General features: G+C 38.9%; 1 protein-coding gene across 1 annotated transcript in view; it reads right to left on the minus strand.

The window, feature by feature from the left end:
* Positions 1 to 25,422, minus strand: part of SYNE1 (spectrin repeat containing nuclear envelope protein 1) — a 780,519-nt gene that overhangs the window by 448,974 nt on the left and 306,123 nt on the right. Inside the window, 3 exon segments of the mRNA XM_053711805.1 lie at positions 7,713 to 7,916; positions 10,439 to 10,540; positions 11,677 to 11,859. Of these exon segments, the coding sequence (XP_053567780.1) occupies positions 7,713 to 7,916; positions 10,439 to 10,540; positions 11,677 to 11,859 (489 nt within the window).

The following is a 25,422-nucleotide window of genomic DNA, read 5'->3' on the forward strand; positions in this document are numbered from 1 at the left end:
AGCCTTTGGTTCTATATTTTTTAACAAATAAAAGAAATAAATCTCTCTCTCTGCTAAATACAGGTCTCTCTCTCTCTCCAACAAAATGGCAAGTGAGGAGAGGGAGGGAGATCCACACTGATCATAGTCAATATTTACAAATATTGACATGATCAGACAAATGGGGTATTTTATTATTATTTTTTTTTTTAGGGTGGGAGGCTCAGATTGGGTGACCCTAGCTTGCCCCTATGATGATGCAGGCTAGGGACACCCCCAGAGGCCCCATGATGCACTGGGCATCGCCATCTTGGATGCCTAGTGAAGGGGGAGGGGGGGGGCTATTTAGGGCTTTTTTTTTTTTTATTCGTTTTTTTTTTTTTATTATTTTTATTTTAATTTATAACTAACTAAGTGCCTCGACCCACCGAGGCACTTAGCAAACAAGCAGAGCATCGGAAGCGTGTCCGATCGCTTCCGATGCTCTGAAACACTGCCGGGCTCCACGTGGAGCGAAACCGGAAGTGATCACTCGTGGGGGAGTGATCAATCCGGTCCCGGCACTCGGGAACAGTATTGCAGGATGCCTAGACCTCAAGGCAAGCCTGCAATACTGTTAGAGCAGCTGGAAGCGATTTCGATCGCTTCCAGTGCTCTGTTAAACCGACGACGTATGCCATACGTCCTCGGTCGTTAAGTGCTTTTTTTTTGAGGACGTATGGCATACGTCGTCGGTCGTTAAGGGGTTAAGGGATATAAAAACTAAACATTTTATTTTGTGATTCAGACAGAACATTCCATTTTAAAAAAAGTTTCTAATTTACTTCTATTATAAAATTTGCTTCATTACCATGGTATTCTTTGTTGAAGAGATACCTAGGTAGGTGTCAGGAGCACTACAGGAAACAGGTGTTGTGAGCACTACAGGAAATAGTGCTGCCATCTAGTGTTCTTGTAAATGGATAACATTATCGCAAAATTGTTACCATATAGTGCCCCAGACACGTGCACGCTTCTGAGCTTAAAGAGACATGAAACTAATTTTTTTTATCATTCAGATAGAGAATACAATTTAAAAAAAAGTTTACAGTTTTCTTCTATTGTCAAATTTGCTTAATTCTCATGTTATTCTTTGTTGTAGATACCTAGGTAGGTAGCATGTGCATGTCTTAAAGGGAAAGTCTACTCCAAAATTTGTATTATTTAAAAAGAAAGATAATCCCTTTATTACCCATTCCCTAGTTTTACACAATCAACACAGTTTTAAAAAATATAATTTATGCTTACCTGATAAATTCATTTCTCCTGTAGTGTAGTCAGTCCACGGGTCATCCATTACTTATGGGATTATAACTCCTCCCTAACAGGAAGTGCAAGAGGATCACCCAAGCAGAGCTGCTATATAGCTCCTCCCCTCTACGTCATATCCAGTCATTCGACCGAAACCATACGAGAAAGGAGAAACTATAGGGTGCAGTGGTGACTGGAGTTTAATTAAATTTAGACCTGCCGTAAAAACAGGGCGGGCCGTGGACTGACTACACTACAGGAGAAATGAATTTATCAGGTAAGCATAAATTATATTTTCTCCTGCTAAGTGTAGTCAGTCCACGGGTCATCCATTACTTATGGGATACCAATACCAAAGCTAAAAGTACACGGATGACGGGAGGGACAGGCAGGATCTTTACACGGAAGGAACCACTGCCTGTAGAACCTTTCTCCCAAAAACAGCCTCCGAAGAAGCAAAAGTGTCAAATTTGTAAAATTTTGAAAAAGTGTGAAGTGAAGACCAAGTTGCAGCCTTGCAAATCTGTTCAACAGAGGCCTCATTCTTAAAGGCCCAAGTGGAAGCCACAGCTCTAGTAGAATGAGCTGTAATCCTTTCAGGAGGCTGCTGTCCAGCAGTCTCATAGGCTAAACGTATTATGCTACGAAGCCAAAAAGAGAGAGAGGTAGCCGAAGCTTTTTGACCTCTCCTCTGTCCAGAATAAACGACAAACAGGGAAGAAGTTTGACGAAAATCTTTAGTTGCCTGCAAATAAAATGTCAGGGCACGGACGACGTCCAGATTGTGCAAAAGTCGTTCCTTCTTTGAAGAAGGGTTAGGGCACAATGATGGAACAACAATCTCTTGATTGATATTCTTGTTAGTGACTACCTTAGGTAAGAACCCAGGTTTAGTACGCAGAACTACCTTGTCTGAATGAAAAATCAGATAAGGAGAATCACAATGTAAGGCCGATAACTCAGAGACTCTTCGAGCCGAGGAAATAGCCATTAAAAACAGAACTTTCCAAGATAACAGCTTGATATAGATGGAATGAAGGGGTTCAAACGGAACACCTTGCAGAACGTTAAGAACTAAGTTTAAGCTCCACGGCGGAGCAACAGTCTTAAACACAGGCTTAATCCTAGCCAAAGCCTGACAAAAAGCCTGAACGTCTGGAACTTCTGCCAGACGTTTGTGTAAAAGGAAAGACAGAGCTGAAATCTGTCCCTTTAACGAACTAGCAGATAAACCCTTTTCTAAACCCTCTTGTAGAAAAGACAATATCCTAGGAATCCTAACCTTACTCCATGAGTAACTCTTGGATTCGCACCAATATAAGTATTTACGCCATATTTTATGGTAAATTTTCCTGGTAACAGGTTTCCTAGCCTGTATTAAGGTATCAATCACTGACTCCGAGAATCCACGTTTTGATAGAATCAAGCGTTCAATCTCCATGCAGTCAGCCTCAGAGAAATTAGATTTGGATGTTTGAAAGGACCCTGAATCAGAAGGTCCTGTCTCAGAGGCAGAGACCATGGTGGACAGGACGACATGTCCACTAGATCTGCATACCAGGTCCTGCGTGGCCACGCAGGCGCTATTAGAATCACCAATGCTCTCTCCTGTTTGATCCTGGCAATCAATCGAGGAAGCATCGGGAAAGGTGGAAACACATAAGCCATGTTGAAGACCCAAGGTGCTGTCAGAGCATCTATCAGCACCGCTCCCGGGTCCCTGGACCTGGATCCGTAACAAGGAAGCTTGGCGTTCTGGCGAGACGCCATGAGATCCAGATCTGGTTTGCCCCAATGATGAAGCAGTTGGGCAAACACCTCCGGATGAAGTTCCCACTCCCCCGGATGAAAGGTCTGGCGACTTAGAAAATCCGCCTCCCAGTTCTCCACGCCTGGGATGTGGATCGCTGACAGGTGGCAAGAGTGAGACTCTGCCCGGCGAATTATCTTTGAGACTTCCATCATCGCTAGGGAACTCCTTGTTCCTCCTTGATGGTTACAGTCGTGATGTTGTCCGACTGAAACCTGATGAACCTCAGAGTTGCTAACTGAGGCCAAGCCAGAAGAGCATTGAAAATTGCTCTTAATTCCAGAATGTTTATTGGAAGGAGTCTCTCCTCCTGAGTCCATGATCCCTGAGCCTTCAGGGAATTCCAGACTGCGCCCCAACCTAGAAGGCTGGCGTCTGTTGTTACAATCGTCCAATCTGGCCTGCGGAAGGGCATCCCCTTGGACAGATGTGGCCGAGAAAGCCACCATAGAAGAGAATCTCTGGTCTCTTGATCCAGATTTAGCAGAGGGGACAAATCTGAGTAATCCCCATTCCACTGACTTAGCATGCACAATTGCAGCGGTCTGAGATGCAGGCGCGCAAATGGTACTATGTCCATTGCCGCTACCATTAAGCCGATTACCTCCATGCACTGAGCCACTGACGGGTGTTGAATGTAATGAAGGACACGGCAAGCATTTAGAAGTTTTGATAACCTGTCTTCCGTCAGGTAAATTTTCATTTCTACAGAATCTATAAGAGTCCCTAGAAAGGGAACTCTTGTGAGTGGCAATAGAGAACTCTTTTCTACGTTCACCTTCCACCCATGCGACCTTAGAAATGCCAGAACTAACTCTGTATGAGACTTGGCAGTTTGGAAACTTGACGCTTGTATCAGAATGTCGTCTAGGTACGGAGCTACTGCTATGCCTCGCGGTCTTAGTACCGCCAGAAGAGAGCCCAGAACCGTTGTAAAGATTCTTGGAGCCGTAGCTAACCCGAAGGGAAGAGCTACAAACTGGTAATGCCTGTTTAGGAAGGCAAATCTTAGATACCGGTAATGATCCTTGTGAATCGGTATGTGAAGGTAGGCATCCTTTAAATCCACTGTGGTCATGTACTGACCCTCTTGGATCATGGGTAAGATGGTTCGAATAGTTTCCATTTTGAACGATGGAACTCTTAGGAATTTGTTTAGGATCTTTAAGTCCAAGATTGGTCTGAAGGTTCCCTCTTTTTTGGGAACCACAAACAGATTTGAATAGAATCCTTGCCCGTGTTCCGACCGCGGAACTGGGTGGATCACTCCCATTAGTAAGAGGTCTTGTACACAGCGTAGAAATGCCTCTTTCTTTATCTGGTTTGCTGATAACCTTGAAAGATGAAATCTCCCTTGTGGAGGAGAAGCTTTGAAGTCCAGAAGATATCCCTGAGATATGATTTCCAACGCCCAGGGATCCTGGACATCTCTTGCCCAAGCCTGGGCAAAGAGAGAAAGTCTGCCCCCCACTATATCCGTTTCCGGATCGGGGGCCCTCACTTCATGCTGTCTTAGGGGCAGCAGCAGGTTTTCTGGCCTGCTTGCCCTTGTTCCAGGACTGGTTAGGTTTCCAGCCCTGTCTGTAGCGAGCAACAGTTCCTTCCTGTCTTGGAGCGGAGGAAGTTGATGCTGCTCCTGCCTTGAAATTACGAAAGGCACGAAAATTAGACTGTTTAGCCTTTGGTTTGGCCCTGTCTTGAGGCAGGGCATGGCCCTTACCTCCAGTAATGTCAGCGATAATTTCTTTCAAGCCGGGCCCGAATAATGTCTGCCCTTTGAAAGGAATATTAAGCAATTTAGATTTAGAAGTCACATCAGCTGACCAGGATTTAAGCCACAGCGCTCTGCGCGCTTGAATGGCGAATCCGGAGTTCTTAGCCGTAAGTTTGGTTAAGTGTACTACGGCATCAGAAATAAATGAATTAGCTAGCTTAAGGGCTTTAAGCTTGTTCATAATCTCATCCAATGGAGCTGTGCTAAGGGTCTCTTCCAGAGACTCAAACCAGAATGCCGCCGCAGCAGTGACAGGCGCGATGCATGCAAGGGGTTGTAATATAAAACCTTGCTGAACAAACATTTTCTTAAGGTAACCCTCTAACTTTTTATCCATTGGATCTGAAAAAGCACAGCTATCCTCCGCCGGGATAGTGGTGCGCTTAGCCAGAGTAGAAACTGCTCCCTCCACCTTAGGGACCGTCTGCCATAGGTCCCGTGTGGTGGCGTCTATTGGAAACATTTTTCTAAATATCGGAGGGGGTGAAAAGGGCACACCGGGTCTATCCCACTCCTTGTTAACAATTTCTGTAAGCCTTTTAGGTATAGGAAAAACGTCAGTACACGCCGGTACCGCAAAATATTTATCCAGCCTACATACTTTCTCTGGAATTGCAACCGTGTTACAATCATTCAGAGCCGCTAATACCTCCCCTAGTAATACACGGAGGTTCTCAAGCTTAAATTTAAAATTTGAAATCTCTGAATCCAGTTTACTTGGATCAGATCCGTCACCCACAGAATGAAGCTCTCCGTCCTCATGTTCTGCAAATTGTGACGCAGTATCAGACATGGTTCTACTATTATCAGCGCACTCTGTTCTTACCCCAGAGTGATCGCGTTTACCTCTTAATTCTGGGAATTTAGATAGTACTTCAGTCATAACATTAGCCATGTCTTGCAGAGTGATTTGTATGGGCCGCCCTGATGTACTTGGCGCCACAATATCACGCACCTCCTGAGCGGGAGGCGAAGGTACTGACACGTGAGGAGAGTTAGTCGGCATTAACTTCCCCCTCGTTGTCTGGTGATATTTTTTTAACATATAAAGTTTGACTTTTATGCAAAGTAACATCTATACATTGAGTGCACAAATTTCTATTGGGCTCCACATTGGCCTTTAAACATAGTGAACAAACAGATTCATCTGTGTCAGACATGTTTAAACAGACTAGCAATAACACTAGCAAGCTTGGAAAAAACTTTTAAATAAATTTACAAGCTATATAAAAAAACGCTACTGCGCCTTTAAGAAACATAAAAATGTGACACAGTTGAATTAACAATGAACCAAATATGTTAAAACAACCAAATTTTAACAGAAAATGTATAAAGTTAGCAGATGATTGCACCCACCAGCAAAAGGATGATTAACCCCTTAATACCCAAAACGGATAACAGTTGAAATAATAAACGTTTTTATCACAGTCAAACACACTGTCACAAGTCTGCTGTGACTGATTACCTCCCTCAAAACTAGTTTTGGAGACTGTGACTAAATTTTTACTGCGCAATAAAGCGCTAAAATAGGCCCCTCCCACTCATATTACAACAGTGGGGAAGCTCAGTAAACTGTTTTTATGCAGAAAAAAACGACAGCCATGTGGTAAAAATCATGCCCATAAAGTTTTATCACCAAGTACCTCAGAAAAAACGATTAACATGCCAGTAAACGTTTTAAAAATTGAAAATTATGAAGTGTTATTAATAAGCCTGCTGCTAGTCGCTTTCACTGCAGTGCAGGCTCAAATATTACTTTAATATTGACAGTATTTTCTTAGTGAAATTCCATTCCCCAGAAATACCTCAGAGTATACATACATACATATCAGCCTGATACCAGTCGCTACTACTGCATTTAAGGCTGCACTTACATTACATCGGTATTAGCAGTATTTTCTCAGTCAATTCCATTCCTTAGAAAATAATTTACTGCACATACCTCCTTGCAGGTGGGCCCTGCATGCTATCCCCTGTTCTGAAGTTACCTCACTCCTCAGGAATGGCCGAGAACAGCAAGTGTATCTTAGTTACGACCGCTAAGATCATAGAAAAACTCAGGCAGATTCTTCTTCTAATGCTGCCTGAGAACAAACAACACACTCCGGTGCCGTTTAAAATAACAAACTTTTGATTGAAGAAATAAAAACTAAGTTTAACACACCACAGTCCTCTCACACGTCCTATCTTTAGTTAAGTGCAAGAGAATGACTGGGTATGACGTAGAGGGGAGGAGCTATATAGCAGCTCTGCTTGGGTGATCCTCTTGCACTTCCTGTTAGGGAGGAGTTATAATCCCATAAGTAATGGATGACCCGTGGACTGACTACACTTAACAGGAGAAATATACTTTTTACCTCTGTGATTAACTTGTATCTAAGCTTCTGCAGACTACCCCCTTATTTCAGTTATTTTGCCAATCAGTGCTGACTCATAAATAACTCCACAGAAGTGAGCACAATGCTATCTATATGACACATGAACTAACAGTGTTCAGCTGTAAAAAAATAACAAAATGCACTAAGATAAGAGGCGTTTTTAAGGGCTTAGAAATTAGTACATGGGCCTACCTACGTTTAGCTTTCAACAAAGAATACCAAGAGAACAAAGCAAATCTGATGATAAAAGTAAATTGAAAAGTTGCTTAAAATTGCATGCTCTATCTGAATCAAAAAAAGTTTCATAATAAAAGTAAATAGAAAGTTGTTTAAAATTACTTGCTCTATCACAATCATTACATAAATATTTTATGTTTCATGTTCCTTTAATTTCAATAAAGCTTTATCTGACTATAGATCAACATTTATAAAAAAAATGGAGGTCCATGTACGGTAAATGCTCTCACGCTTTGTCTAATACCTTCAATTGTTTTATGTCTTCGGGTTCCTGACTGCACGTGTACTTTTCTATAGACTCTTCAGCTTTACTCAACCAGTTTGTCATCTGTTCAATAAACGTTTCTAACTGCATCTTCTGAGCGCTGAAATCGTTCAGTGTTCCTTTAGCAAGCTGGGAAACCTCTTTTGCATGTTCCAGTTTCTGACGTAATTCCGCTTCCATAAACTAAAACAAAATAAAAAGATTATATTACAAGAATCCATAAACAAAGAATATTAAGAGTACCAGCTAATAGGGGGCAACACGAAACAGAGATTGTCTCAACAATATGAAACTAAAGGCCCTTAAACTGCATCCATAACCTTATCAAAAGCGGAAGTCTAATTTATTTTTAGTATAGCCTTATGCATTTCGAGGGCCTTCTTTTATTTAATAAAAGTGACATTCCAAAAGTAAATGCACATAGATGAACTATTTCTTTGAAAAGATACATATTTACAGTATATGTGTATTGGCAAAAATGCTTCTAGTAAACGTTATCACTGCTTTAGTGTTAACATTTTTCTCTGCACGTGCATGTGAGGCATAGCTAGATATTGTCACTGCACCCACATTTTAAATAATGCAGCTGTTCAGATCATCAGTGGGGCTTGTATCATGTCAGCAATTAACAAATTTAGTAATTACCATATGGTACAAGCCCTTTAGGCTCCCTGAGCAAGTGCTGTGTTTAAAATGCTGGTGCACGGTGCATACTTAAATACACTTTAGAAACAGCTATAGCTTATATTAGAAGCATTTTTGCTAATACATATATATTACAAAAATGCTTCTACTCAAAACTGAAATGCATCCATGTGGATTCCAATTTTGGCTGGATAGTCCCTTTAAGTAAATTTTGAAGTATTAATACTACTACTCAATAACAAGAGTTGTCAGATTCTAATAGCTTTGTTGCAACATTTGATACCACTAAGACTGTAATCAAATAATTCCAGAGCATCCGAGCAAAAGTAAATCAACATTCTGACGATCTGTTATTTGTGTATAAGTTTTATAGCAAAATGTGTGATCTGAGCACTATTTTTAACGGGACATGATTTAATGATTCAGATAAAACAGACCATTTTAAACAACTTTTCAATTTACTTCTCTTATCAATTTTGCTTCATTCTCTTGTTGTCCTTAATTGAAGGAGCAGCAATGCCCTGCTGGGAGCTAGCTGAACACATCAGTAAGCTGATGATATGAGGTATATATGTGCAGCAACCAATCAGCAGCTAGTTCCCAGGACCAGAGCCTACCTAGGTAAGCTTTTTAACAAAGGATACTAAGAGACCAAAGTAAAGTAGGTAACAGAAGTAAATTGGAAAGTTGCTTAAAAATGCATGATGTATCTGAATCATTAAATATTTTTGGGGGTTTCATATCCCTTTATATTAAATTTAAATACAGATAGGTTCTGACTGTTGCGTTACATAAATCCAAATCTCGTGAAAAAAACAAAACAAGAAGTGATGCACTAGAATACCATTGTTAGGGGTTTTAAAGGGACGTGAGAGTCAAAATTAAACTTGATAGAATCACTGAATGTTAAACTCTGTTTAATAATAGTCTAACATTAGATCATCAACTCGCTTATGTTCTATAAATATGGCATTTTTCTATATACATGAAACTGTGAAGACTTGTTAGTTCCCATTAAAGGGACACGAAAGACAAAACTAAGCTCGGTATAGCATCTTGGAAAGAAGCTAAGTTCCAATCAAGGACACCAAAATAAAAAGGTAAATTTGACATTAGATTTTTTTTTTTTAATTGCATGTTCTATGCATATCATGAAAGTTTCATTTTGAGTTCTATGTCCCTTTAATAAAGTATCTCTTGAATTATCACCGTTCAAAGTCACATTAAACCATTGGAAGACCCTGCAACCAAATTTCATGTCTATAGAGAATAAGCAGGTTTAAAGGGATACTAAACCCAATTTTTTTCTTTCATGATTCAGATAGAGCATGAGATTTTAAGCACCTTTATAATTTACTCCTATTACCAATTTTTCTTTGTTCTCATGCTATCTTGATTTGAAAAAGCAGTACTGTAAGCTTTAGAGCTGGACTATTTTTTGTTCAGCACCTGGGTAGCACTTGCTGATTTGTGACTAAATGTAGCAACCAATCAGCAAGCTCTACCAAGGTGCTGAACTAAAAATGGGCCAGCTCCTAATCTTTTATTACTGCTTTTTTCAAATCAAGATTACATGTGAACAAATAAAAATTGATAATAGGAGTAAATTAGAAAGTTTCTTAAAATGGCATGCTCTATCTGAATCATGAAAGAAAAAAATGTGGGGTTAGTATCCCTTTAAGCTTTATCAAATTATTATTATTACTATTAAAATGAGTTTAACATGGAAAAAGGTTGCTGCATTAAAGTAATTTGTTGTATTTTTGATATCTGAGTAGACACACTTAGCTCAAAGGCAAAAATACATTAATCAGGTCCCTGCTAGAAGTGCCTTGGTGCTTGATTCTGATTGGGGACATTCAAACTGCTAAAACATCAGTCATTTGTCAGAAGTATAGTGGAATATTTTTCATCAGATTCTGAATGTAATCCTACCCCCCTCCCACCCCGTTAAGAAGGGAAAAAGCTGTATGTTTATAAAGGCAACTTATCCACACTACGAATCCAACGTAACAGCGTTCCTTTTAAGAGTATAAAACCCCTATATAGTAACACTTTACCTGAAGTTCTGACGGGGGCTCCTGACTGTTGTTCAAATCCTTCAGCTCATAAACTTTTGAGTGAAATTCTTCTAACTTGTGGCCTTTGTTCATAACTTCAGACTGTATCACCCAGAGGAAAAAAAAAACAGAAAGAACGAATACAGCACTAAGTTAAACAGTTTTCCAGAAATGCTTTGACTTTTGTCCAAACCACATTCCCTTCTTTGCAGCTCTTAAACCAATAAGAAATTTCCAAAGAAAATGCTTAAAAAATAGTGCTGACTGGAAACATTTACTTTATATATTGTGAGAAGATTTGGTATTGTTACAATAAAAGGTGCTCTGAGACACGGTAGCAGTAGATTTCAATAACCTTAATATAACAGCATTTAGCACTTTCATTTCTGCTATCGCTGTTATTTTTATCTTCATAATTTTGTTGTTAGCTAATACTTTTTTTCAGTGAGAAAGGGAAAGTGTTCTTTACATCAAAAAAAGTATAAGAAATTTTATTTTTTTATATTTTTCTCAGTCAAAGACGCAACTGTTTTTTTTTTATGTGTGTTTGTGCACAAAAATACAAGACTACATTCTGGTCTTGTATAGTGTAATAGAAAACTGGTGATACGTTTCAGAATGTCTTGTTAACATAATTATATAAACGTATTAACAGGAATTAACTAATGCAACAAAAAGACACAGTAACTTTCCTTTTGCATACATTTTATTTGACTTCCTAAGTAAACCGAAGCAATAAGCTACTAGATTGTCCAATTACATAAATAAGAAAAAGCCTAACTTCTTACTTGTATACTGAAAATGTTTGAACCTTGTTATTTCCCATATACTAATTTAGCCATGATTTTTTTTTTTTTTTGGTTCTAGTGTGACCTGGATGTTTCGTAAGAGGTATCAATAGATTTTTTGTTCTTGATATAGTTCCCGTACCAGTTATCTTACTGATGTTGTGCAGCACTGTTTCATGAGAATGATATAGTATAGAACTATGACTGATCAACAGAATAACAATATGGCTTCCAAGGTGACCCCAAACCCTAGTAGGTTTCAAATGTGCAGAGCTACTTTGGGTCTAGTTGCCAGATGGAAATACCAATAATTCTGAAAATTTTAAAAGCAATGAATTACAAACATCTGACCTAATACATGGTTACCCTACTGTCGCATTATGGTAATATTTGTATCAAACTCAGACATTGTATGCACTCATTATCTAGATAATCAATTAAATGACAGACCTGAAATTCTTCAAGACGGTCTTTCAGATTTTGGCTGTTGTTCAGGTTGGTGATGCTTTCATTCATTTGTGAAATGGAGCTGCTGGACCAGCCATCAATTTCATCACTGATGTTCAACACATCTTCCCACAATGCCAGACTCACACTAAGCCTTTCCAAGTTATCATCTATTCTCTCCAGCACCTAAGAATGGGTAATCAAAGAGTTAATTTAACTAAGTTTTCAGAAAATGTATTTATCTGCTAACATAAAATATTAACATTTAGTGCTGGAATAGGTAAATACTATTGTTCTATTTAAAGGGACACAAGTCAAAATTAAATGATTCAGATAGAGCATGCAAAATGTACACATCTTTTTATATTTACACTTTTTGAGTCACCAGATCCTACTGAGCATGTGCAAGAATTCACAGAATATATGTATATGCATTTGTGATTGGTTGATGGCTGTCATGATACAGGAGCAGTGGAAATAGACATAACTTTGAAATTTGTCAGAAAAAAATCTACTAATTTAAAGTACTACTTCAAATGCATTGTCTTTTTATCATGCATTTGTTGATTATGCAAATGCACTGTATTTACTGTCCCTTTAAACTTGCACCATGTGTAATTTGTACCTATTTGATTAAATGTTCTTTTTAAAGTGAAATAGTTATTAATCTTTACCTCAACTCACTCTAATAATTAAATGGACATTGCAGTCAAATTCTTTTTATTTTTTTTAATCTGAAAGACATTTTAAAATGCATTTTTTTTTTAAACTCATGTTCCTCTCCTCAAAAAAAATAAAAATAAATACAAAATAACATTTTCTTGTTATAGTTCCTCTCCACCAGTAAAGCAGAGGCAATTGAGGACCAGTCAGAAATACAAAACTAATACTGAAGTTTCAATATAAAGGAACTTGAAAACCAAAATGTTGATTTCATGATTCAGATGGAGCATACAATGTAAAATAACTATATAATTAACTTTTTTTTATCAAATTTTCTTCAAGATCTTGTGATCCTTTGTTGAAAGAGCAACAATACAATACTGATAGCTAGCTTAACACACTGGGTCAGCCAATGACAAGAAACATGTAAGTGCAGTCACCAATTAGCAGCTAGCTTCAAGTAGTGCATTATTGCTCCAGACCCAATCTAGGTATGATTTTCAACAAAGGATACCAAAAGAATAAAGCAAATTACATAATAGAAGTAAATTGAAAGTACAGGTGGCCCTCGGTTTACGCCGGTTCAATTTGCGCCATTTCAGAATAACAACCTTTTTTCAGTCATGGGACTGCTATTGAAATGCATTGAAAAGCAGTGCACTGATTAAAATAGCCAGTAGGTGGAGCTGTCCTCTTGTGTTTCAGCAAAGTTAAGCAAGCTTAGCAGGTCTGAAATTAATCTGTGTACACAGAGCAGACATTAGCTATCGAGCAAGATCTTGCAGCCACTTCCCTATTATCTTCCTGTCCAGCTGCTTGAGGTGAGGGTGCCTAAGTGCCTATTAATCACTGCAGATTGAAATGCATAGAATAGGTGCAGACCCAATATTATCTAACATGCTAACAATGCAGAGAACTGATTGCAGAAAAATGCAAGTGAAAAAACGTTTTTGTTCATTAAACTTAGTTTGATGATGACGCAGTCTGTTGTGTAATTATTTTATTAGGTGATGTTTAGCAAATGTTTTTGTTCATTAAACTTAGTTTGATGATGATACAATCTATATTATTAGGTTTATAATGCTGTTTAGCATTTAAAGTCTTCATTTCAAAGCTTTAAAAATAATGTATTAGGTGTTACTTATCACAATTTTGAGAGGGGCCTGGAACCTAACTCCCGCACTTCCCATTGACATTATAAACTGGGTTTCAATTTACAACGGTTTCGATTTACAACCATTCCTCCTGGAACCTAACCCCGACATAAACTGAGGGCTACCTGTAGTTTAAAATTGTATGTTCTATCTGAATCATTAATGTTTAAATTTTGACTTTACTGTCTCTTTAAATTTAGTCAACTTTTGCTTACTATATTTTAAAGGCAAAACCACATATGTAAATGCTTCCCATTTATATGCATTATAGAAAAAAAAATTGTTTAGTAACCTTAACCTTAAACATAGAAAACACATTAAATAAGAAACAATGAAAATCAAACTTGAAATTTATAAAATAATCACTTCATGGGAGATTTACAAAATGATCTCTTCTTGACTCTGCTCTTGAAAGATGTCTGATGTATAGACCTGTTATAAAATACCCCGAACTATAAAATGTACCACTAAAAGGGGCAGTCTAGTCAAAATTAAACTTTCATTATTCAGATAGGGCATGTCATTTTAAACAACTACCCAATTTACTTAATCATCAAATTTGCTTTCTTCTCTTGGCATTCCTTGTTGAAAGACAAACCTAGGTAGGATAATATGCTAATTTCTAAGACCTTAAAGGCCGACCTCTTATCTCAGTTCATTTTGACAGTTTTTCACAGCTAGACAGTGCTAGTTAATATGTGCCATATAGGTAACATTGTGTTCACTCCTGTGGAGTTATTTATGAATCAACACTGATTGGCTAAATTTCAAGTCTGTCAAATGAACTGAAAAAAGAGGGCAGCCTGCAGAGGTTTAGATACAAGGTAATCACCAAGGTAAAGAGTATATTAATATAACCGTGTTAGTTATGCAAAACTGGGTGATGGGTAATAAAAAGATTATCTATCTTTTTTTTAACAATAATAAATCCTGGAGTAGAGTGTCCCTTTAAATAGCATATTTGTCTGCAGGATATTCAACCTTCCCAAAAGAAAAAATGTATCAGAGTCATTATTTTTTTGCCAGCTATTGATTAATGGTTTCATCTATAAAAGTAAATGAGTCAAAATCATTACTGACTGAAGTCTTGCAAATGATCAACTCATAAAGATAAGAGAAAAAAACAGAATTTATGCTTACCTGATAAATTACTTTCTCCAACGGTGTGTCCGGTCCACGGCGTCATCCTTACTTGTGGGATATTCTCTTCCCCAACAGGAAATGGCAAAGAGCCCAGCAAAGCTGGTCACATGATCCCCCCTAGGCTCCGCCTTCCCCAGTCATTCGACCGACGTAAAGGAGGAATATGCATATCATATGATACCGTGGTGACTGTAGTTAGAGAAAATAATTCATCAGACCTGATTAAAAAACCAGGGCGGGCCGTGGACCGGACACACCGTTGGAGAAAGTAATTTATCAGGTAAGCATAAATTCTGTTTTCTCCAACATAGGTGTGTCCGGTCCACGGCGTCATCCTTACTTGTGGGAACCAATACCAAAGCTTTAGGACACGGATGATGGGAGGGAGCAAATCAGGTCGCCTAGATGGAAGGCACCACGGCTTGCAAAACCTTTCTCCCAAAAATAGCCTCAGATGAAGCAAAAGTATCAAATTTGTAGAATTTGGTAAAAGTGTGCAGTGAAGACCAAGTCGCTGCCTTACATATCTGATCAACAGAAGCCTCGTTCTTGAAGGCCCATGTGGAAGCCACGGCCCTAGTGGAGTGAGCTGTGATTCTTTCAGGAGGCTGCCGTCCGGCAGTCTCATAAGCCAATCGGATGATGCTTTTAAGCCAGAAAGAGAGAGAGGTAGAAGTTGCTTTTTGACCTCTCCTTTTACCAGAATAAACAACAAACAAGGAAGATGTTTGTCTGAAATCCTTTGTAGCTTCTAAGTAGAATTTTAGAGCACGAACTACATCCAAATTGTGCAATAAACGTTCCTTCTTTGACACTGGATTTGGACACAAAGAAGGCACAACTATCTCCTGGTTAATATTTTTGTTAGAAACAACTTTCGGAAGAAAACCAGGTTTAGTACGCAAAACCACCTTATCTGCATGGAACACCAGATATGGAGGAGAACACTGCAGAGCAGATAACTCTGAAACTCTTCTTGCAGAAGAAATTGCAACCAAAAACAAAACTTTCCAAGATAATAACTTTATATCAACGGAATGTAGGGGTTCAAACGGAACCCCCTGAAGAACTGAAAGAACTAAATTGAGACTCCAGGGAGGAGTCAAAGGTTTGTAAACAGGCTTGATTCTAACCAGAGCCTGAACAAAAGCTTGAACATCTGGCACAGCCGCCAGCTTTTTGTGAAGTAAAACAGATAAAGCAGAAATCTGTCCCTTCAAAGAACTTGCAGATAATCCTTTCTCCAAACCCTCTTGAAGAAAGGATAGAATCTTAGGAATTTTTATCTTGTTCCATGGGAATCCTTTAGATTCACACCAACAGATATATTTTTTCCATATTTTATGGTAGATTTTTCTAGTTACAGGCTTTCTAGCCTGAACAAGAGTATCAATGACAGAATCTGAGAACCCTCGCTTTGATAAAATCAAGCGTTCAATCTCCAAGCAGTCAGTTGGAGTGAGGCCAGATTCGGATGTTGGAACGGACCTTGAACAAGAAGGTCCTGTCTCAAAGGTAGCTTCCATGGTGGAGCCGATGACATATTCACCAGGTCTGCATACCAAGTCCTGCGTGGCCACGCAGGAGCTATCAAGATCACCGATACCCTCTCCTGTTTGATCCTGGCTACCAGCCTGGGAATGAGAGGAAATGGTGGGAACACATAAGCTAGGTTGAAGGTCCAAGGTGCTACTAGTGCATCCACTAGAGTCGCCTTGGGATCCCTGGATCTGGACCCGTAGCAAGGAACCTTGAAGTTCTGACGAGACGCCATCAGATCCATGTCTGGAATGCCCCACAATTGAATTATTTGGGCAAAAATTTTCGGATGGAGTTCCCACTCCCCCGGATGAAATGTCTGACGACTCAGAAAATCCGCTTCCCAATTTTCCACTCCTGGGATGTGGATTGCAGACAAGTGGCAGGAGTGATTCTCCGCCCATTGAATTATTTTGGTCACTTCTTCCATCGCCAGGAAACTCCTTGTTCCCCCCTGATGGTTGATATACGCAACAGTCGTCATGTTGTCTGATTGAAACCTTATGAATTTGGCCTTTGCAAGCTGAGGCCAAGCCTTGAGAGCATTGAATATCGCTCTCAGTTCCAGAATGTTTATCGGTAGAAGAGATTCTTCCCGAGACCAAAGACCCTGAGCTTTCAGGGGTTTCCAGACCGCGCCCCAGCCCACCAGACTGGCGTCGGTCGTGACAATGACCCACTCTGGTCTGCGGAAGCTCATCCCTTGTGACAGGTTGTCCAGGGTCAGCCACCAACGGAGTGAATCTCTGGTCCTCTGATCTACTTGTATCGTCGGAGACAAGTCTGTATAATCCCCATTCCACTGTTTGAGCATGCACAGTTGTAATGGTCTTAGATGAATTCGCGCAAAAGGAACTATGTCCATTGCCGCAACCATCAAACCTATTACTTCCATGCACTGCGCTATGGAAGGAAGAAGAACAGAATGAAGTACTTGACAAGAGCTTAGAAGTTTTGATTTTCTGGCCTCTGTCAGAAAAATCTTCATTTCTAAGGAGTCTATTATTGTTCCCAAGAAGGGAACTCTTGTTGACGGAGAAAGAGAACTTTTTTCTACGTTCACTTTCCACCCGTGAGATCTGAGAAAGGCTAGGACAATGTCCGTATGAGCCTTTGCTTGTGGCAGAGACGACGCTTGAATCAGTATGTCGTCCAAGTAAGGTACTACTGCAATGCCCCTTGGTCTTAGCACCGCTAGAAGGGACCCTAGTACCTTTGTGAAAATTCTTGGGGCAGTGGCTAATCCGAATGGAAGTGCCACGAACTGGTAATGTTTGTCCAGAAAAGCGAACCTTAGGAACCGATGATGTTCCTTGTGGATAGGAATATGTAGATACGCATCCTTTAAATCCACCGTGGTCATGAATTGACCTTCCTGGATGGTAGGAAGAATTGTTCGAATGGTTTCCATTTTGAACGATGGAACCCTGAGAAATTTGTTTAGGATCTTGAGATCTAAGATTGGTCTGAATGTTCCCTCTTTTTTGGGAACTATGAACAGATTGGAGTAGAATCCCATCCCTTGTTCTCTTAATGGAACAGGATGAATCACTCCCATTTTTAACAGGTCTTCTACACAATGTAAGAATGCCTGTCTTTGTGGTCTGAAGACAATTGAGACCTGTGGAACCTTCCACTTGGGGGTAGCTCCTTGAATTCCAGAAGATAACCTTGGGAGACTATTTCTAGGGCCCAAGGATCCAGAACATCTCTTGCCCAAGCCTGAGCGAAGAGAGAAAGTCTGCCCCCCACCAGATCCGGTCCCGGATCGGGGGCCAACATCTCATGCTGTCTTGGTAGCAGTGGCAGGTTTCTTGGCCTGCTTACCCTTGTTCCAGCCTTGCATTGGCCTCCAGGCTGGCTTGGTTTGAGAAGTATTACCCTCTTGCTTAGAGGATGTAGAACTTGAGGCTGGTCCGTTTCTGCGAAAGGGACGAAAATTAGGTTTATTTTTGGCCTTGAAAGACCTATCCTGAGGAAGGGCGTGGCCCTTTCCCCCAGTGATATCTGAAATAATCTCTTTCAAGTCAGGGCCAAACAGCGTTTTCCCCTTGAAAGGTATGTTAAGCAATTTGTTCTTGGAAGACGCATCCGCTGACCAAGACTTTAGCCAAAGCGCTCTGCGCGCCACAATAGCAAACCCTGAATTTTTCGCCGCTAATCTAGCTAATTGCAAGGTAGCGTCTAAAGTAAAAGAGTTAGCCAATTTAAGAGCGTGAATTCTGTCCATAATCTCCTCATAAGAAGAATCTTTATCTAGCGACTTTTCTAGTTCATCGAACCAGAAACACGCTGCTGTAGTGACAGGAACAATGCATGAAATTGGCTGTAGAAGGTAACCTTGCTGAACAAACATCTTTTTAAGCAAACCTTCTAACTTTTTATCCATAGGATCTTTGAAAGCACAACTATCTTCTATAGGGATAGTAGTGCGTTTGTTTAGAGTAGAGACCGCCCCCTCAACCTTAGGGACTGTCTGCCATAAGTCCTTTCTGGGGTCGACTATAGGAAACAATTTCTTAAAAATAGGGGGAGGGACAAAAGGTATGCCGGGCCTTTCCCATTCTTTGTTTACAATATCCGCCACCCGCTTGGGTATAGGAAAAGCTTCGGGGGGCACCGGGACCTCTAGGAACTTGTCCATCTTACATAATTTCTCTGGGATGACCAAATTGTCACAATCATCCAGAGTAGATAACACCTCCTTAAGCAGAGCGCGGAGATGTTCCAATTTAAATTTGAATGTAATAACATCAGGTTCAGCTTGTTGAGAAATTTTTCCTGAATCTGAAATTTCTCCCTCAGACAAAACCTCCCTGGCCCCTTCAGACTGGTGTAAGGGCATGTCAGAACCATTATCATCAGCGCCCTCATGCTCTTCAGTATCTAAAACAGAGCAGTCGCGCTTTCGCTGATAAGTGGGCATTTTGGCTAAAATGTTTTTAATAGAATTATCCATTACAGCCGTTAATTGTTGCATAGTAAGAAGAATTGGCGCACTAGATGTACTAGGGGCCTCTTGTGTGGGCAAGACTGGTGTAGACACAGAAGGGGATGATGCAGTACCATGCTTACTCCCCTCACTTGAGGAATCATTTTGGGCATCATTTTCTCTAAATTGTTTGTCACATGCATCACATCTATTTAAATGAGAAGGAACCTTGGCTTCCTCACATACAGAACATAGTCTATCTGATAGTTCAGACATGTTAAACAGGCATAAACTTGATAACAAAGTACAAAAAACGTTTTAAAATAAAACCGTTACTGTCACTTTAAATTTTAAACTGAACACACTTTATTACTGAATATGCGAAAAAGTATGAAGGAATTGTTCATCAGGCTATAAAACAATGTTACAAACACTTGCTATATATAAAAGATAGAGCAAGTGTAGATAGAGAGACCAAGCCCCTTTTGCTCTATCTTTTATATATAGCAAGTGTTTGTAACATTGTTTTATAGCCTGATGAAACAGCCCTGTGGTGGCTGAGAAACGCGTCGCTTGTTTTTAATAAAGAACTTTTTATTATACACTTGCTACCACTTTTTGTCCTGTTTTGTGGGGGCAGATTATTTTTTCTTTTGCTGGATTTTTATTTCAAGTTGGGATCACCTTCCTCCTGTTGGCTGGAATCCACAGTCCACTGGGCGGCTGAGAGGTCCCAGTAATGCTGATATTGCACCTGGTGGTGCTTCACCTCTTGTAAGTGCAACCTTTAAATATTCTATCTTCCTGGCCTAAACGTTACTGGGCTATGTGTTGTGTCTCTTTTTCCTTCTAGGATTTAATCAATAGGCCGTTCTAAAGGATATCTGGATTTGGACCATTAGCTGGTGGTGACGTGAGCTGGACCACGTATTTAGTTCCAGTCTGTTATATTAGCACCATATGGGTGCGCCTCACTTGTGAGTATATTCCATCTTGTTGATCCTGTGTGTGTTGTCCTGACGTTACTAGGCCATGTTTGGCGCCTCTGTTCCTCTTCTCTTTTCAGACTACGAAATATCAGGATGACCGTCCTATGACAGAGAGCTGCCTTTTTTTCCATATTATCTTCAAGTTTATTGTTGTGGACTTTCTTGTGATATCTGCATATATTTATATGCCCATTTCAATTTATACAGGTTGATTCCATGATTGTATAGATTGTATAGATTTCAACTTTTTCTATACCTTTGTGTGTAGTTATAGGTCTCATATACTAGATAGCGCCCCCTAAGAGTGCGGTGTGTACTGTGTGCACACCACTCTCTCATTTTCTTGTACTTTCAGGATCTACCCCTTTTCTCAAAAGATCAACTCATCCAGTAACATTTAATGCTCAATTCCAATCTTATTCAGGTTATTTTAATATCCTTGTTTATCAAGTCGGTGCTGATGTAAAGAATGGTAAATGGAGAATAAACAATATTGTTTATGAAGAAATTATAGATTCCTACCAGGGAGATAAGTATTTGCGCCAGATCATATTTTCTATTTTTTCTTTTTAAGAGTGCATCCATGAGATCTATACATTAACACTATGGTGCCTAATCATTAAAACATTCTTTACTTTGAAATACCAAGATAAGAACAGAAACGCCATGGCTTTCCCGAGTAGATAACATCTGCCCTAAGTTCATTTAAAAATGTCTAATTAAGCCATCTTGAACATGAAAACCAGCAATCAGATGATAAGTTTGATAGCACAGCTGATGTGAATGTGTCCTTCAACTGACTCTAAAGCAAACAGAATCTATTATTCTCTGGCAAAACTCAGAGAAGCACAAGCTGTGTAATCCAGGAGAGCACAATGACATTTCATTGGTGACTTTTGCAATAAAGCTACTTTTGCTGTTTATATTATTTGTACCATTTTCTTTTCATAATAGAGGGCTATCACAGATTCCTTTTGGCACATTCCTGCTAGGTAGTAATAATGTTGGCTTTTAATTGCTCTCTTTACATATTTGGCTATATGTATGTTGCCAGAGATAAGATGAGTCTTTGTCTGATCTCACTGCAAGCTCAGCCAATTTAAATGGGTTGTAGTTTCAAAACGAAAAACAGCTTTTTTTTTCCCCCATACTAAAATTTCCAGAACATTTTATAATCTGCAGATGGTATAACATCATTGGACACACAATTTTCAGTAAAATTATCCTTTTAATAATAACAACTGGTTAGTAGGCTAAACAAATTAAGTGGGCACCCTAGTGATGGCTCATTCCCTCATTATAACCCATCTATTGTTAGTGCTGGCAGGCGTCAGTCTGCCCTCCTGTTGTTTAACATTATGTATGTAACTTCAAAGGTGCCGGATGTAAAAAGCTATTCAGGATGTGCTCTCCTTAAAAAAAAAAAAAAAAAAAATTTAGGCACCTGAGATCATATTGGCATGATAAATAGATTTAAAAGAACAATGAACCTTAAAAGGACAGTCTACACCAGAATTTTTATTGTTTTAAAAGATAGATAATCCCTTTATTACCCATTCCCCAGTTTTGCATAACCAACACAGTTATAATAATATACTTTTAACCTCTGTGATTATCTTGTATCTAAGCCTCTGCAAACTGCCCCTTTATTTCAGTTCTTTTGACAGACTGGCAGTTTAGCCAATCAGTGCCTGCTCCCAGATAACTTCACGTGCACGAGCACAGTGTTATCTATATGAAATACGTGAAATAACACCCTCTAGTGGTGAAAAACTGGTAAAATGCATTCTGAAAAGAGGTGGCCTTCAAGGTCTAAGAAATTAGCATATGAACCTCCTAGGTTAAGCTTTCAACTAAGAATACCAAGAGAACAAAGCAAAATTGGTGATAAAAGTAAATTGGAAAATTGTTTAAAATTACATGCTCTATCTGAATCATGAAAGTTTATTTTGGCCTAGACTGTTCCTTTAATTGTTCTCCCCTTTAATTTGTTCCCAATGATCAATTTTACCTGCTTGAGTGTATTAAATTTTCATCAAATTGCTTCTTTAGCTTTATATTGGCATCTGAAATAGCTGACTTTACCTGTGGTATTCCTACCTATATTTTCATGATCTACACAAAACATGCAAACTTAAAAAAAGTTCCGATTTAATTCTATTATCAAATGTGTTTCATTCTCTTGTTATCCTTTGTTGAAAAGCATACATTGGTATGCTCAGGAGCTGCTGATGGGTGGTTGCACATATAAGCTGCATGTTCTTGGCTCACCCATGTGCATTGTTGTTTCATCAACAAAGGGTAACAAGAGAATGAAGCAAATGAGATTGGAAAGTTGTTTAAAATTGTATGTTCTATCTCAATCATGAAATAAATTTTTGGGGGGTTTCATGTCCCTTTAAGTTTAGCCTAAAGCTGTGTAAACATAGCCAGCAGAAGAAATTGCACTCCCAGTTTTCAATTGTTCTCTCTAAGGGCCGATGATCTAAAAGCTCCCTGGGCTGGCGAGATTATTAAGAATGCTCGCCAGTACTTCTATTTCCCCTGAAAATAGGGCGTCTCGCTAAGGGGCAAATACTTTATTTTCGAATGAAAAGTGCACAATAAAATGTGTATTTTAAACATCATACAAAACTAATAATTGAACAATTAACACACAAAAAAGCAGAAAAAAATTGTATAGTTTAGGTGCATCAAAAATTATAAGGGAATTGTTCACCAAAAATTGTATTTCTTTCATGTAATTAGCAAGAGTCCATGAGCTAGTGACGTATGGGATATACATTCCTACAAGGAGGGGCAAAGTTTCCCAAACCTTAAAATGCCTATAAATACACCCCTCACCACACCCACAATTCAGTTTTACAAACTTTGCCTCCTATGGAGGTGGTGAAGTAAGTTTGTGCTAGATTCTACGTTGATATGCGCTCCGCAGCAAGTTGGAGCCCGGTTTTCCTCTCAGCGTGCAGTGAATGTCAGAAGGATGTGAAGAGAGTATTGCCTATTTGAATGCAATGATCTCCTTCTACGGGGTCTATTTCATAGGTTCTCTGTTATCGGTCGTAGAGATTCATCTCTTACCTCCCTTTTCAGATCGACGATATACTCTTATATATATATATATACCATTACCTCTGCTGATTCTCGTTTCAGTACTGGTTTGGCTTTCTACAAACATGTAGATGAGTGTCCTGGGGTAAGTAAATCTTATTTTCTGTGACACTCTAAAGCTATGGTTGGGCACTTTGTTTATAAAGTTCTAAATATATGTATTCAAACATTTATTTGCCTTGACTCAGAATGTTCAACATTCCTTATTTTCAGACAGTCAGTTTCATATTTGGGATAATGCATTTGAATCAATCATTTTTTTTCTTACCTTAAAAAATTTGACTTTTTTTCCCTGTGGGCTGTTAGGCTCGCGGGGGCTGAAAATGCTTCATTTTATTGCATCATTCTTGGCGCGGATTTTTTTGGCGCAAAAAATCTTTTCTGTTTCCGGCGTCATACGTGTCGCCGGAAGTTGCGTCATTTTTGACGTCCTTTTGCGCCAAAAATGTCGGCGTTCCGGATGTGGCGTCATTTTTGGAGCCAAAAGCATTTAGGCGCCAAATAATGTGGGCGTCTTGTTTGGCGCTAAAAAAATATGGGCGTCGCTTTTGTCTCCACATTATTTAAGTCTCATTATTTATTGCTTCTGGTTGCTAGAAGCTTGTTCACTGGTATTTTTTTCCCATTCCTGAAACTGTCATTTAAGGGATTTGATCAATTTTGCTTTATATGTTGTTTTTTCTATTACATATTGCATGATGTTCCACGTTGCAACTGAGTCAGAAGATACTTCAGGAAAATCACTGCCCGGTGCTGGAGCTACCAAGCTAAGTGTATCTGCTATAAATTTTTGGTATCTGTTTCTCCAGCTGTTGTTTGTATAGCATGTCATGACAAACTTATTAATGCAGATAAAATTTCCTTTAGTACTGTTACATTACCTGTTGCTGTTCCGTCAACATCTAATTTTCAGAGTGTTCCTGATAAACATAAGAGATTTTATTTTTTAAATCCATTTAGAAGGCTATGTCTGTTATTTCTCCTTCTAGTTTACATAAAAGTCTTTTAAAACTTCTCTTTTTTCAGATGAATTTTTAAATGAACATCATCATTCTGATACCAATAATGGTTCTTCTGGTTCAGAGGTTTCTGTCTCAGAGGTTGATGCTGATAAATCTTTGTATTTGTTCAAGATGGAATTTATTTGTTCTTTATTTAAAGAAGTATTAATTGCTTTAGAAATAGAGGATTCTGGTCCTCTTGATACTAAATCTAAACGTTTAAATAAGGTTTTTAAATCTCCTGTAGTTATTCCAGAAGTGTTTAATCTCCCTGTTGCTATTTCTGAAGTAATTTCCAGGGAATGGAACAATTTGGGTAATTCTTTTACTCCTTCTAAACGTTTAAGCAATTATATCCTGTGCCATCTGACAGATTAGAGTTTTTTGGGACAAAATCCCTAAGGTTTGGGGATGTCTCTACTCCTGCTAAATGTACTACTATTCCTACGGCAGATAGTACTTCATTTAAGGATCCTTTAGATAGGAAAATTGAATCCTTTCTAAGAAAAGCTTACTTATGTTCAGGTAATCTTCTTAGACCTGCTATATTTTTAGCGGATGTTGCTGCAGCTTCAACTTTTTGGTTAGAAGTTTTAGCGCAACAAGTAACAGATCATAATTTTATAGCATTATTATTATTCTATAACATGCTAATAATTTTATTGGTGATACCATCTTTTGATATCATTAGAGTTGATGTCAGGTATTTGTCTCTAGCTATTTTAGCTAGAAAAGCTCTATGGATTAAACTTGGAATACTGATATGTCTTCTAAGTCAACTTTGCTTTCCCTTTCTTTCCAGGGTAATAAATTATTATCTCAACTGTTTCTGGAAGGAAGGGAACTTTTTTACCAAAGGATAAAAAATCCAAGGTAAATTTAGGTTTAATAATCATTTTTCGTTCTTTTTCTCACAACAAGGAACAAAAGCCTGATCCTTCATCCTCAGGAGCGGTATCAGTTTGGAAACTATTTCCAGTTTGGAATATATCCAAGCCTTATAGAAACCTATAGCCAGCTCCTAAGTACCCATGAAGGTGCGGCCCTTATTCCAGTTCAGCTGGTATGGGGCAGATTACGTTTTCTTCAAAGAAATTTGGATCAATTCCGTTCTCAATCCAGTTAACACAGCAAAGGCTCAGCATTTCTGAAATGTGTTTCAGATCTAGAGTTGGCTGGAGTAATTATGCCAGTTCCAGTTCTGGAACAGGGGCTGG

Source organism: Bombina bombina, chromosome 4 (assembly GCF_027579735.1).
Source record: "Bombina bombina isolate aBomBom1 chromosome 4, aBomBom1.pri, whole genome shotgun sequence".
Lineage (NCBI taxonomy): Eukaryota > Metazoa > Chordata > Amphibia > Anura > Bombinatoridae > Bombina > Bombina bombina.